Raw genomic sequence first — 15865 nt, 5'->3', positions numbered from 1 at the left:
GCTAAATTGGTTGTTATGGTAGGAACATACACACAGTCTTTTATGAAACCTCAGAGAATGCAGTCCAGTTGTGTCAAGTCTGGGGGGGCGAGGTATGCATGCGATTGGCCCTTCATGGCCAACCCACTGACCTGAGAAGTGATTATCAAAGAAGCCTCAAACTTCCATGATGAAATGAGGTGGTGCACTGTCTTGCTGGTAGTAAACCATCCCATCTTAGTTGCCTTCACTGATCTATGGAATTAAGAAGTTTTAAAATAGCAGGACAGTTTTATCTGTGAAGATGGAAGGGCCATATACTATCAATTTGACTAAGGGCACAAAACACATTAACTTTGGGGATCTTACAAATGTGTGTCAGGGTTGCATATGGATTTTCACTGTCCAATATTTTGTAACTGAGGGTGTTTATCATCCCACTGATATGAAATGTTGAATCATTGCTGAAGACTATTTTGTTCAGGAATGCCTTATTGTCCTTTATCCAACACAACATTTCTGCTCAGAATTCCCCATGAGAATCACTAATGGGCTGTGCTATTGTGAATCTGCATTGTTTCAAGTGCAAAAATCTTGCCAAACAGTCTTTTGTGGAATGCCAGTCTCACAAGATGTACATTGCATTGATTTTTGCAGACTACAGGAAAAACTCTCCCTAACCTGTTTGATGTAATAATCCTGGTGATTTATCCTGCCACAGTGAACAACTTGTCTCATTAAAGTTCTTGTGCCAAGAATAAATTACAGGCCTACTTTGAGGTTCTTTAGCATATATGATGTGAAATTTAAGCCAAACCATTGTTGCAGAGTCTGTTTCATGAAACCAAAACAGTGAGAGTATCCATATTAAATGTGCACTATGCTGGTGTTCCTGGTGGCAGAATGGTGTCCTGATACAATATGTAAATCAACAGACTTGAGGTTGTTTCTTTAAAATTGACACATCTACCGATTCTGTAAGTTATCTCAATAAATTTCTAAATCATTCCAAAAGTCATCACAAGTCTCTTCAGTGAATATCTGTCATGACCACTCAACACACACATTTGTCTGCACTGTGACTTAGCAAATGGCGTTTTTCCACTTTTCCTCTATACAGTAAAATCTTCAATGCAGTATGTCTTGAAACTCCATACACTTGGGCCCCCTTGGTTGTAGAAGCACCCTCCATATGAGCACCAACTGTTTTCCCATGTTTGAATCCCTTTAGCTCTGATACAATGCACTCACAAGTACATGGAACACTGTTCTGAATATGACTGACACTTCGTAATGACCCCACCTTATATGTTCCACAATTAAAATGTTGAATTACTTCATTGTAATAACACTGCTATGTAATTTCTCTCATGTTCTAACAATGATTTCCTAGGTTTAACATAGATTGCATTACATTAAGTTGAGAAACTTTACTTATCTTTTCAAGATGGCCTCAGTGTCTAGATCTCTGCAGCTGCTGTGTAATGTTCTATGCAAAGAGGTCCTGGGTGTTACCATTAACTTTGGCTGAAGAATTAATGATTTCAGTTCACAATTAGTGTTCATTTGCCCCTTCACATTTGAACACACATGCTTCCATAATTACTACATACAGTTTTTCAAATACACACTGTAGAAAATATGTATTTTGATGCCTTTCAAATAACATCATTGAAAACTGTCTGATAGCAATCTGAGAGTAGCCTGGACTAATCTCATGAAGTGTAATACAAAACTCTAACATGCTCGGCACAAAGAAATTGTATTTATATATGCTATAACCATACATTGCAGAAGTTTTGAGAACAGGTAGTAAACTAAATTACTGTTAGGATAGCTTTTGTTACTGAAACTGTTTATCAGTTTAAATTTTTTATTTATTAATTTATTGTTAAAATGAAGATTTACAGGTCTAATGGTAAGTAACAAAGGTTACAGATTTTGAAAATGTGAAAAATAGAAACTTCCTTTTTTTTATAAAATAGATTACATTATCAATAGTAAAATTAATAAAATTATAAATGGAGACAGATATTTTGTTTGTATATAACACTAACAATAGAAATTATTGTACCTAATGTAGACTTCTTTTCAGATCACTTACTTTTAAAATTATGACTACTAATTTCCATGGTGTAAGATCAATACCTGATAATACATCAATATAGAAACAATATAAGTATACAGGGTGTCCCATTCCAACCTCCTGGATTTCAAAGACCCAGGAAAAAACCCACAGTAGATACCACAGTGAAAAATGCACCACTCTATAGAGCATCTCAAAGAATTTATCATCGATACACCTCTACATGTAAACCATTTGTAGCACAAAGAATATTGAGTCTATGTTCAATTACTTGCCAAGTTCTTGTAACATTTCCTCTGTTAGTGTTGCAATCGCGTTAGCAAATGGAAATGCCATTTGGCTAGGGCCTCCTGTCAGGTAGACCGTTCGCCTGATGCAAGTTTTTCAAGTTGATGCCACTTCAGCAACTTGTGTGTTGATAGGGAGAAAATGATGATGGTAAAGACAACACAGCAGACAGTCCCTGAGCGGAGAAAATCTCCAACCCAGCCAGGAATTGAAACTGGGCCGTTAGGTACGACATTCCGTCGTGCTGACCACTCAGCTACCAGGCGCAGACTATCGCATTAGTGGTAAGATGTCGCTATGTAGGAATATCGTCCATTTTGGTTGCATTCATGCAATTCTTCAGAAATCCCCACGTGAAGAAATCAAATGTCGTAATGTCAGGTGAACATGGTGGCCAGGCAATGGGTCCTCCGCATCCGATCCAACGATTGGGAAATTTCCTATCCAGCAACCTGCGAGCCACTATTGACCAATGCGGTGGAGCTCCATCTTGTTGAAAAATGATGTTAGGTTGCAAGTCTTGTATCTGGTGGTACATAAACTGCTTCAACATGTCCAGATACACTGACCCATTCACCGTTTGCTCCGCAAAAAGAAGAATGGTCCAACAATCCTGTCATGCATTACCCCACACCAGACATTTAGTTTGCAACCATGCTGCACTCTGCCGACAATACTTTTCACTTCTGACATGGGAATATAAATTCTTTGAGATGCTCTACAATGTGGCGCATTTTTCATTGTCGTATCTACTGTGGTTTTTATCTCCTGGGTCCTTGAAATCAGGGAGGTTTGAGTGGGGCATCCTGTATTGTGAGAAATATTGTCTTTGACAATCAGAAATCAATATGAACATTCACAGATTAAAACTATGTAATTTACATAAGAAAATCAACTAAGTCTGTCTAAAATTTAGACGGTATTGAACATTTTAGTAACTGAGTGATGGTTCTGATAGGACTACAATCATTACAGCTTGCAACATATTGAGGACACTGTACAGGTGCAGTTAGTAGTATACATATGATTGTGTTGATTTCATTGCTGCTGCCAATCAAGATGTGTTACAACTTTGGAACAACTAGCAATCTTTTGTTGCCTTGTATTATACACTTCTTTAATCCTTATTACCTACATTATGGACAGTGCACAAAGTTCAACAGCTTTCATCACTATTATTCATTTAGTAAATCAGTATAGAAATTCACCTGCTACAAATCAGGTAAGCCCCTCTATTACACAACTTTGGAGTAGATTCAAAATGAACAGTATTCCATTTCTATTCTATAGAAGCTTTCAATGACCTCTCTCTATCTCTCTCCCCTCTATCTTTGTTTCTGTGAAAATTTGCTCGTGGCTACAAGATGGCCTTTTGAGAAAGGAGGTCAAGGTGTAATTGAAAGATTCTACAGATGTAGAATACTGCTAGTGTGGAGGCTTTCTCCAAAGTTGTGAAACAAGGAGGCTTATCAGATTATATGTATAATCTTTTTCATCCCCCTTTAGGTGTAGGTCCTCCTTGCTTTGGTACACCTATCCTATTCATTACATGATTTTTATATAAGGGTACAGTATCCTGTTTAATATTATACAGCACTTATCTCTCTATCCCTATACCTTGAGATAAATTGTTACTATTTTACTTAGAATCACTACCGGATTACTGAGATTTCCCATCTGCTGTCTCTTAAGTGTACTCATCTGTGTTCCATTGAACGTGACCCAAGTTGATTTTTGCTTATTGCAAGAACATTATGCTGCTGTGGCTCTAAATAGCTACATCTATGAGTACATTTGCCTCTGTACTCTGCAAACCACTGTGAAGTGCATTACATAGGGTGCGTACCACTTTACCAGTACCATTCACATATGGAACATGGGAAGAATGATTGTGTAAATTCCTCCATATGTGCTGTAATCAACCTAATCTTGTTTTCATGATCTCTATAGGAGTGATATGTAGGAAGTTGTAGTACGTTCCAAATATTATCATTTAAAACCAGTTTTCGAAATGTTGCATGTAGGTTTACATATATCGCCTAGAGACTGTCAGTTCAATTTCTTCAGCATCTCTGTGACACTCTTCCACAGAACAAATGAACCTGTGACCATTCATGCTGCCCTTCTCTGCATATGTTCAATATCCACCATTAGTCCTGTATGGACTTGAACAGTACTCTAGAATAAGTCACAGTATTCTACTAGTAGACTCAAGTCTGTAACCTGCTTTACCCATTACTGAGTCTATGTGATCATTCCATTTCATATCCACATGAAGTGTTACACCCAGATATTTGTATGAGTTGACCAATTCCAACTGCGACTCATTGGTACTATAATCAAAGGATACTATGTTTTTTTCATTTTGTGAAGTGCACAGTTTTACATTTCTGAACATTTAAAGCAACTTGTCAATCTTGCTCTACTTTGAAATGTTACCAAGATCTGACTGAATGTTTATGCAGCTTCTTTCAAACAGTAATTCATTACAAACAACTGCATCATCTGCAAAAAGTCTGAGATTACTATTAAAATTGTCCACAAGGTTGCTAATATACAGTGTGAACAGTAAGGATCCTAATACACTTTCCTGGGGAACACCCAAAGTTACTTCTACATCTGTCGATGGCTCTGCATCCAAGACAATTTCCATATCAAGAAATCCTCATTCCAGTCACGAGTTTTGCTTGATACCCCAGAAGATTGTACTTTTGATAATAAGGGTAGATGTGTTACTGAGTCAAATGCTTTTAGGAAATTAAGAAATAGTAATGTATCAGGGCACATTTTCCCTTAACATTCTTCCAATCCTCAAAGACTTAATGCTAACATCCTGCAATGCTCCACTTAAGCTCCTGAAACAGTCTTATTTAGGTAATGTAACCTCTCTACAGTTGCTTAGCAACCTTAAACATCTACAGTGTGGCACATCGATTTGAGCTCACCACTGTGTTCCTTAACTACTCCATCACACTCCTGGCCTTGTGACATGGTGCATTATCTTGTTGAAAAATGCCACTGCCACTGCATGAAGAGGTATATATGGTCTGCAACCAGTGTTCAACACTCCTTGGCCATCATGGTGCCTTGCATAAGCTCCACTGGACCCATGGATGCTCACATGAATGTTCCCCACAGCATAATGGAGTCACAGCCAGCTTGTCTCCATCCTGCAGTACAGGTGACAAGGAGCTGTTCCTCCAGAGGACCACAGATTCACATCATCCCATCACATGATGAAGAAGGTATCAGGAATCATCAGACCATGCAACACTCTGCCACTGCGCCAACATCCAGTACCAATGGTCACGTGCCCATTTCACTTGTAGTTGCCGATGTCATGATGTTAATGTTGGCACATCCGTGGGTTGTCTGCTGTGAAGGCCCATCATTAGGAGTGCTTGGTGCACCATGTATTCAGACACACTTGTACTCTGCCCAGCATTAAAGTCTGATGTTAGTTCCACCACAGTTTACTACCTGTCCTGTTTTGCCAGTTTGCCCTGCCTATGACATCTGATATCTGTAATAGGGGTGGCTGTCAAATTCCATGAAGTTTGGACGTGGTTTTACCTTGGTCTCACCACATGTTGAAGACAGTCATCACAGCACTTCTTGAATACCCGACAAGTCATGCAGTTTCTGAAATGCTCATGCCAAGCCTCTGGCCACCACAATCTACCCTTGGTCAAACTCAGACAGATTGCATGCCTTTCCCATTCTACACATGGACAGAATGTCCCCTTATACTTCATGCACCATGCATGCATCTGACTAGTAGTCATTCCTTGTTAGATGATGTTGCTATAACCTGGATGGGTTTATGTAGATAGTAGGTTGGTGGTCATAATGTTCTGGCTGATCAGTTAATGTTTAGCTTCTCTGATTTCTCACCTGGTTTTGTCCTAAAAATAGTAAAGCAGCTGAAATTATCGGACAATGTAAATATAAATGACATATCTTACAGCATACTATAGAAAGTAATAGAGTGTGTTGTATCTTTTAAGGTACTGTATAAAAAAATGTATATCCGAAGGATATTTTCCTAATGTTGGAGGGTAGTTCCAAAATATAAAAAAGTAGATATAGACTCACCTTCAAGCTACAGACCAATTTCCATTGTCCTAGTTTTTTTTAGAAAGTACTGTAATGTGTAATTTATCAACAGTTGTCTGTATAATTTGAAAATCTATGAATAATTAGTGGGTCACAATATGGTTTTAGAAAAAACTCGTCAACTGTTGATGTTATTGACTCTGTAGCCAAATACCTGCTTCGAGTATTCCAGGATAAAGATTTTCCTCAAGACTTTTTTTGTGATCTAAGCGAATCTCTTGACTGTAAATTAGTATTGAAAGAATCATAAGCAGGTTTTGTGTGTTGGCAGAGACACGCCCAGTACAGAACAAGGTAGGTATTCCACAGGGATCTGTACAGGGCCACTTTTTGCTTCTTATAATGACCTCCCATCATTTATTAAGTCCTATACATGCTAATTGCTGACAATACAACTTTTCTTCATAGTAGTAATGATTTTGAATGTCAGTACACTTATAGCACTTATAGGAGTCACTGACAAATAGTAAAGTTTACTAGTGACATGGTACATTGATGCATTGCTCTCAATGCTGTCTTCCATACTAATGTTGATAAGATTATCAATACAGTGAATCTCAGGGCAAAGCTCTGAGTGTAGCTGCTTAAAAAGATGTGAAGGCCAATCATAGATGCACACAGTAAGGCCACATAATTTTAGCGTCCGCTTGTGGCACATGCATGGCAACCCCTCATCAGAAACTGTGAGAAATGGAAGAGTGTTGCTCACTCAGTGGTGTGCTGGTGGAAGGTTTAAAAGTGCATCTCTTGCATAGCTGTCAGCAGTGAGCTGGGTGTGGTGGAGAATGATGTCGCCGATATTGTAGTTGGAGTTGCTGCTTTGCAGGAAAAGGTAATCACTGTATGGCCTCTAGGTGCTTAGCTGAGGGATGAGTGCTGCAGACATCAGTGGCATGACCTAAATATTCTGTTTCAGTATTGAAAAATGAGCATTTCTGCAAATTACACTTGAGCCCTTTCTCAGTTAAAATTTGAAAAAGAGACTCCAAATTTTTGAGTTGTTCTTCCACCTTTGTTCAGAAGAGCTCTGACTGCAACTGCTTAAAAAGATGCATTAGACAATCAGTCACATGCAGGGAGGCAATGTGATTTTAGCATCCTACAATGGCATGTAAGCATGCCATCCACCTGATGTAAGAAAAATTGTTGTGACAATACCAGAGAAGGAAAGTTGCTACACACACACACACACACACACACACACACACACACACACACATAAATGCAACTTGCACACACGTCTACAGTCTCAGAGAGCTGAGACCACACTCAAACTGTTGTGACTTGCCTATTTTCATGATGGCACATTCTGCTTCTCTGAACCAGTACCTCATGCAAAGAATAACTACCCATCCAGAAAGTACTGGAATGCATACCAAAACTGCTGTCATTGTCCACCTTGGAGATGCACAGCATCCATGAAGGCTAGCATACATCCACAAACAATAACACTGTACTTTTCTAAACAAACTGACTAATAGCAAGCACTTTTACTGTGACAATTATGATTTGTCAGCTAGACAGACACTGTGGAACACATTGCTTTATCAAATGTGGTATGTTTACACCACACAATACACTTGCCGCTCTCTCATGAAGAATAGATCAACTACAGTGATTAAACTATTCACCTCTAAAGTAGATAAACTTCAATAGCTACTGGAAGAAGTTTGCGGAGTAAGTTTGAAAGTAATCCTGAGTATAATTGAAATAACACAGTATCTGAAATAAGTGACATTTCAACACGAAAAGTAGTATACTTTGCATATTTTCATACGCTTATGTCATATGGTATTATTTTTTGGGGTAATTCTTCTGATTCAAAAAGGGTATTTTTGGCTCAAAAACGGGCTGTTCGAGCTATGTATGGTGTAAGTTCGAAAACCTCTTGTCGACCCCTATTCAATAGTCTGGGAATTTTGACATTGCCCTCACAGTATGTATTTTCTTTAATGTCGTTTGTTGTTAGCAATATTAGCTTATTCCCAAGAGTTAGCAGCTTTCACTCAGTTAATACTAGGCAGAAATCAAATCTGCATGTGGAATGCACTTCCTTGACTCTTGTGCAGAAAGGAGTGCAGTATTCTGCTGCATCCATTTTCAATAAGCTACCACAAGAACTCAAAAATCTTAGCAGTAGCCCAAACACTTTTAAGTCTAAACTGAAGAGTTTCCTCATGGCTCACTCCTTCTATTCTGTCGAGGAGCTCCTGGAAGAGCTAAAAAATTAAGCAAATTCCAGTGTTACATTCTTGATTTTCTTTATTTAAACTAACGACTTGTCGCCTGAATATGTTTCTTATATTTCATTTTATCTGTTTCTACAATCGTGTTATAATTTTATGTATTGACTCGTTCCATGACCATGGAGACTTTTCCTAAATGTGGTCCCACGGAACAATAAATAAATAAATAAAAAAAATAAAAAAGTATACAGCAATTACACTGAAAAGAAAATAGTACTGATTAGCAATGAATTCATAGTACCAGTTGATCAGTTTCCGTATCCAAGATATAACACTACTGTCTGCTACTACTATACCATAACCTCTAAGTTGGATGCAGTTCGTATAATGAAATTATTTTTATTAAAGCAATTACAGTATAAAGAAGCAGAGCAGTATTACCCTCTGAAAGGAATTTAGTTGTGTTGACTGTGATATATCTAACGGAGGTGGCTTATCAGAAGTGAAAGTCAGAATTACGTAAATATTTAAACAGTAACAAACAATATTTTTTCTATCTACACCGTTCAAAAAATAAAGAAAATGGTTGCCAGCCTAATTAGGCATGAGAATGATTGACATTCTTGTTCAAGAAAATAGGTATGAGTAACTTTAACGGACAAACACAACCTATACTCTGCCACCCTCGAGTGCAATGAACCTTGGCACATGAATACAGTATGTTCACGTTAAGGTTGGAGCTAACAGATCAGAACAAACTATTTGCATAAATATAACAGATAGCAAAACACACTATTATCTTGAGGACTTAGTCAAACTGAATGGTCTCAATAACTTTACTCTTAATATTCACTGTAGAATCGTAAATTGGACATAGGTTTAGTATTACATTTCAAACAAATTCCTATCTGACATGAAATATGGATATGGTTCACAGCAAATTTAGTAACTGTGCATAGATTTAGTCTCTCACTACTAACACCTTTCTACTTAGAATGAAAAATAAATGGAGTTCACTAACAAATTACTTCTCACTGTCTTTTGAATAAAGAAGTTACCATTTTCATAGATAGTGGTCTTTCTATTAATTGTTATTTATCATGAACATAAAGGATACACTGTGGATCCTATTACACTATTAATATACACTTTCAATACGTAAGAGAAACAAGTGATTAGCAAGCATGAGTATATAACTTTCCACAATTGCAGTTTTCAACTTTTACTACAGTGAGACACAAAATTGACATATTTGTGAGATACTGACTCACCTTTTGCGATTTACAACACGCAGCAATGTGATCATTTACTAAGCAAAACTTTATAAGCCTCAGTTTTAAGAACTTTTAATTTTGAAGTTGGCAACAACATATTAATAAGCAGTTTTAATACAAAAATTATGTTCAGCAAGAATCATGTACTTTAGCTCACTCTCTTGCCACATTAACTTTAACTTTCTTTTTACTATGTTCAAGTGGTATTAATTAGTAAAACACTGGCTTTCCTATTTTCACAATATGGACACTCGGTAAGCATTTTTGACATGGGAAGGACCCTAAGTGGTTGTGTGACTAGCGATAAAAAAAATCGAGGTAGATATAAGGGTTCGAGTATAAGTTACCTTATATTTGCGCACACTAAAACATCCAATGCTGATCCTTCACCATACATTTCTACTATTCCTTGGTTCCATTTCAGTGATTGCGAAATGTGGTGACGATTGCATGTTGGTAGGTGGATTTATGGATAGAATTGCTGGACTCTGTCATTTCTTGGTGGCAATGATAGATATCAGTTCCAGAATAGTTCCAGCTCTTTATCCATCCATCTGAGGCATTGTAAAATGGCACAGAAAGCCTCTCTCGGCACCAGCACAATATACAACTTTTACATGAGCTGTTGACAGTTTGGTAGCTCATCCCCAACTGACTCTCAATTCCACCATTTCTACCTAGGCCAGCCACATTATGCGCGTGCTACTAAGTTCCATTCTGGAGGGGAACCACACCATCTTTTACATACAAAATAACTAAGAACCCTAAGTGAAGATCAGCAGTTTACATAACAGCAACCAAACATATTAAATAAAACAAAACATTTGCTCATATTGACATTTCTACAAAAAATTATTTAATTTTAAAGATAACCAAAGAGATTATGTGACAAAGACAAAACATATAATTTGCTCATACTGTACATATTACAAAGATTACACTTCCTACTCTCTAAAAGACATAAAAGTTTTTACAAAGAAAGGAGTATACAATTTTGTGTTATCAATTCAATCAAACACATTTACAGAAGCTCAATGATGTAACATTAAATAAAACAAAAGGCAAAATAAATCAGTAGAGCATTAGAGCTATGGTGTTACAAAGAGAATTGAAAACAGCATCTGGTTGAGTGGGAAAATAAATAAACACCAGGGTAAAATTAGCCTAGAGTGCTTTTGATAAAATAAATAGGTTTCAGTAACTAAGTTTCTGATATGTCTGAAAAGAAAAGTTTACAATCAGTGTGTATTATCATATTTTACTGGGGGAAGCAATATGGTGTTCAAATTAAAATAGAGTCATTAATTTAGAGATATGGGTGGTGGGAATGAGTCAGAGGTACAAGAAAGCAAACAAATGGATCTGAGAACAGACTGAGGGGAAATATGTATTTATGACTATAATGAAAATTAAATGGTAGTTAGTGAAACATGTTGCCACCAGATAAATGAGTGGTAGGTTGGCCAAAGACAATCTTCACTAAACTCCAAGTGATAAGAAAGGACTAAGGTGATGACCAAATGGGAGGTGGGTGAATGTCACCAGGAAGCCTACAAGAAGGTCATGGATACATTTGCCAATGACTGTAATGTACAGAAGCATCTAGAGGAGGCCTTCATCGTATAACAGAAGTCAAATGGCAAATGTTGGTAGCACAATATAGTAAGTAACTACAAAATAAACAAAAGAATAGAATATGCTGAATGTACATTTTAGAATAAATTATACAGTTTTTATTAATATGATTCCACAATGAAGTACATTTTAGCAGCTATTTTCACAATCCCTGTATTCAAACAGCTGATATAGTAAACTATCTTTGATTTCTGTTCTGAGGACTTGCTTCACAGCATAGACTTGTAACATAGCGGGATTAAAGGATTCAAATCTCCTCTACAAACCAATGTGAACCGGAATTGACTCTGTTGCATCTCCTTTCCTATGCTCGTCATTTATATTGGTATTTGTGCTTGTATTCTTTATTGGTCCCATAATCCATAGTTTGGTGCATAGTCTGCACATGTGACACAGTGCAAGCCAGGTTTCAGATTGTAAATGCAATTTATATTTACTCTGAATCTGAAATGATATTTCAGTAAATGTTGCATATTGGTAACATATTTATAAATACATATAAAATGATTGTACACAATAAGTGTGCTTAAGAATGTATGATCCATTATACAAATTTGTATGGTATTCCAAAAAATCAGAAACAGAGCAGAAACAGTAGTCAAGCAATTACTATTTCAGTTTCACTTTAAACATATGTAACGTTGGTATCTGTTTGAAATAGGATGGCATGTGGTTACACAGCATAGTGCCATTATGAATTACTCCTTCTTCACAAATGCTTATACTTACTACATGGAGATGTACCTTATGCTTCTGCCTAGAATCGTAAATGTGAAAATCATAGCTATGTTTAAGTATAATTTCTACTTTTAACATGATTCCTTTTGTGAAGATTAGCGCTTCATAGATATATAAATAAGGCAGGAGCAGTATATTAGATGTTCAAACTGCCAACATCTGTCCAGTTTGCTCTACTCTTCTCTTTCCCCACAGCAAATTGGTAGCTCATAGATGAACATTTGTTGATTTGTAGTAGCTATTGTCTTATGAACTGGAATGAAGTAAGTGTAAGTTCCTAAAGACTCTGTGATGAAGTACACTTTTTTAGTGCACTACATTGTCACTCAGAAAAGAGTGAGCATTATATACACCTGCATATTCCCTAAACTGATAGCAATGACATAAAATTATAACATTATTTCACTTTGCAAAATGAAGTAGTAATTAGATTTCAATAGCTGATATGGCTGATTTCACTAGTTTCAGCATGCATATCATCATAATTACTTTTCTACTACTTTCCTACTATTTTTTTATCTCTTTGACTGTGTTTGTATCATTATTAGTGTTCATTTTCTGTCAAAGGCATTATAACATCCCATCGGAAGTGGAGCCACCTATGTAAACAACCATGTCATATACCAAATCTGCTGTAACTTCTGCAGAATCTTTTATGTCAGACAGCAGTCAGTACATTGAGTGCCAATTTAGAAAACTCTCTTTGTCATAATCACAAATTCCACACCATTATGTGTTAGTGAACATATGGTGTAACTAATGGACACATAACTGCTGAAGCATGTCAGTTAAAAGTGAACATCAAAACATCTTCAGTCCATTCTTTAAAGTATCTGTCCATATGGATTCAACAGTCTGTATGGCTTAAGTTTTATACTTTATATGTTGGTACTGAGTGTGGCATTGCACACACTAACAGCATGCACCATGAAGGGGTTATGCAAATTGGTCACAAATTGATATTCATACATGTGTCAACTCAAAATGTAAAATTGTAATCTGTGACAGCCATTGGATGAATGTATGATGCTGCAGTGCAGTTTCACTGTGCAGCTGGCAAGGATAGCAAGCAGTGGACATTTTCAGAGCAGGGCATAAAGCCTTCAGGAATTTCATTCCATTCACTCAGTTGGACAGTAACTACACCTTGCACACAGGCATGTGAATAATATATGCATATCAGCATTTGAAAGAGGAAATATGGTGGGCTCAAAAAACCCAAATGGAGTAACCTGCAAACTGTTCAACATTTGAATAGGGATGATACCACTGTTTGATTGTGTTGGCAGGAGTGGGTGAACCGTAGCTAAACAGAGCATCAAAAACCAAGTGTTCAGACAAGAGAGATGACACAACAAGAGGACCGAGCAATTGTCAGAGAGGCACTCAAGACACCAGGTTTAACATTATCATCTATGTAACATCTCTGTATACCAACAAGCCCATTTGCAGTAGTGTTGGGCACATTTGTGCTCAAACATTATTGAATGGGGTAGATTTGTCTTCAGTGATATGTCCCACTTCAAACTGAAGCCCAATGATCAGTGAAGATGTGTCTGGACATGGTCCAGACAGCAGTGATATACCGATCTGACTGTCACCAAACATATGGCCTGACAATTAGGAATGATAGTCTGTGGTACCATTTCATTTCATAGCAAGACCCCTTTGGTTGTCATCTAGCAACTTTACAGCACAGTGGTACATTGATGGTAGTCTGCACCCTGTTCTTCATGGCAAATCATGCAATATAATGCCTGCCTGCACGCAGCGTGAGTTTCTGCTGCTTGTCTTTGTGGTTGCCAAATCCGAACTTGTCCAGCAAGGTCATGGTATCACTCCCCAATTGAGAACATTTGGAGCATAATGGATAGGGCCCTCAAATCAGCTCAGGATTTTATGATGCAATGCATGAACTGGACAGAATTTGGTATGATATCCCGAGAACCCTATCAATCAGTGCCAAGCTGAATAACTGCTTGCATAAGGGTCGGAGGTGGAACAATACATTAATGACCTGCTTAATTTGTGAAGCTCTCTCTTGAATAAATAATCAACTTTTTTCTGAAAGTGTGATAATTTGTTTGTCTGTACATGTACATCACATCTATCGATTTCGATCCCATTTTGATAATTCCTTCATCATGCATTTTCTTCTTCTTCTTCTTCTTCTTCTTCTCTTCTGAGCGCGTATCTGTTACTAATAAAAATAATATTGTTCTTAACAGATGAAGGTAAAATATTTTGCTTTATTGCAGCCCAGCAAGTTGACTACCTGAAGGATAAATGGCACGTTTATCTTATGCGGAGTGGGAGAGCAAATATGTGTGGTATAAACACACACAATGTCAGTTATGTTGCAAAGGCATTTAATGATGCTATCAGAAATATGTCTCAATAACTCTCAAGAATTATACATTAAATGAAACTCTTTGTAGATATACTACTTCCAGAAAGTATGAAAATAATTATACAACATAAATGAAATTTTAATAAAGTATCAATGAAATGTACAGCCTCTATAATTCTACTGCATAACCAATAACACTACTCACTCCTTCATATCATTTTGGGTCACTGGGAAACCAGGTATAGAACTTCACTCATGAATTAAACTTGTTCATTGTGGACGTTATGGAACACTGTGAGTATGTATTAATTTAATATAAATACAGATAACACTGACCAGTCACCTATGAAAGATTTGTTTATTTCTGTTATTACTTTACAACCCTTTTCAGAGTGATCTTCAGATAATGCATTCAGCTGTTACATAGTCACATTTGTGGTGTGATGGAGAGTACTGGAATGCTGGATGGTGGCTGACTTCTGATGACACTCAGTGTTTGTATTGAACAGAGGTTAATTCTGTGGCTGACAGGCAATGGACATGGAAGGTGAGAGGTTGATATTATCATCAATACTGACTTTCTGCCACAACAAGCAAGCTCCTGTATGCATAATCACAATACAACTGTGGTGTCACATATCAATACCACACCATGACCATCAAAGTTGGCAACGGAATTGCAAGATTCCCCTCACATCTCAATAGCGGTCATGCAGTATCTGGCAGACCCAGTGGAGAGTGCCTGCTGAGCTATGCCTCTTGTGGTTCTGTACCATGATCGTCCTCTGTCACTGTGATATAGGATAGCCAGTGGCAGCCACTCACTCCACTCCCACTTGAAGCCTCTTTGCTATGTGATGTTATGTCTGTGACACCTTGCCATGGCTCTGACACCTTTGTTCATGCTTAGTTCAGAGAGCCTTCCCCTTGTTGACACTGAGAGCTGGACTTCATTTCTTGCTGCAACATCTGTAATGAGTCTTCATTTGCTTGGAGCAATACAAGTTAAGTAAATCTTATGTTTGCTGTGTTAACATGCTCGCAAACCGTTTCTGCTCCAGTTCAGTTTTACTATGATGTCAGTTGCTGTACCACTCTGTAGCCCTCCCAACCTTCACAATGTGTGCAAACCATGAACATGTAACAACCACGAATATGTAACTTCTGCATCATCTAAAGACGAGCATGAAAAGAGCTCAAATACTAGTTAATG

At 37.4% G+C, this 15865-nt stretch overlaps 1 protein-coding gene across 1 annotated transcript in view; it reads left to right on the top strand.

Annotated features, from left to right (window-relative positions):
• LOC124606770 (aspartate aminotransferase, cytoplasmic-like) overlaps window positions 1–14815 on the top strand; it is an 88128-nt gene extending 73313 nt beyond the window's left edge. The window contains exon 8 of the mRNA XM_047138824.1: window positions 14561–14815. Coding sequence (XP_046994780.1) covers window positions 14561–14703 — 143 coding nt within the window. The 3' untranslated portion in view covers window positions 14704–14815. The remainder of the gene's footprint in view (window positions 1–14560) is intronic.
• The last annotated feature ends 1050 nt before the right edge of the window (window positions 14816–15865 follow it).

This window comes from Schistocerca americana, chromosome 3 (genome assembly GCF_021461395.2).
Source record: "Schistocerca americana isolate TAMUIC-IGC-003095 chromosome 3, iqSchAmer2.1, whole genome shotgun sequence".
In the NCBI taxonomy this organism is placed as follows: domain Eukaryota; kingdom Metazoa; phylum Arthropoda; class Insecta; order Orthoptera; family Acrididae; genus Schistocerca; species Schistocerca americana.
Note: the sequence above shows the minus strand (reverse complement) of the source record. Positions and strands in the feature narration are given on the sequence as shown.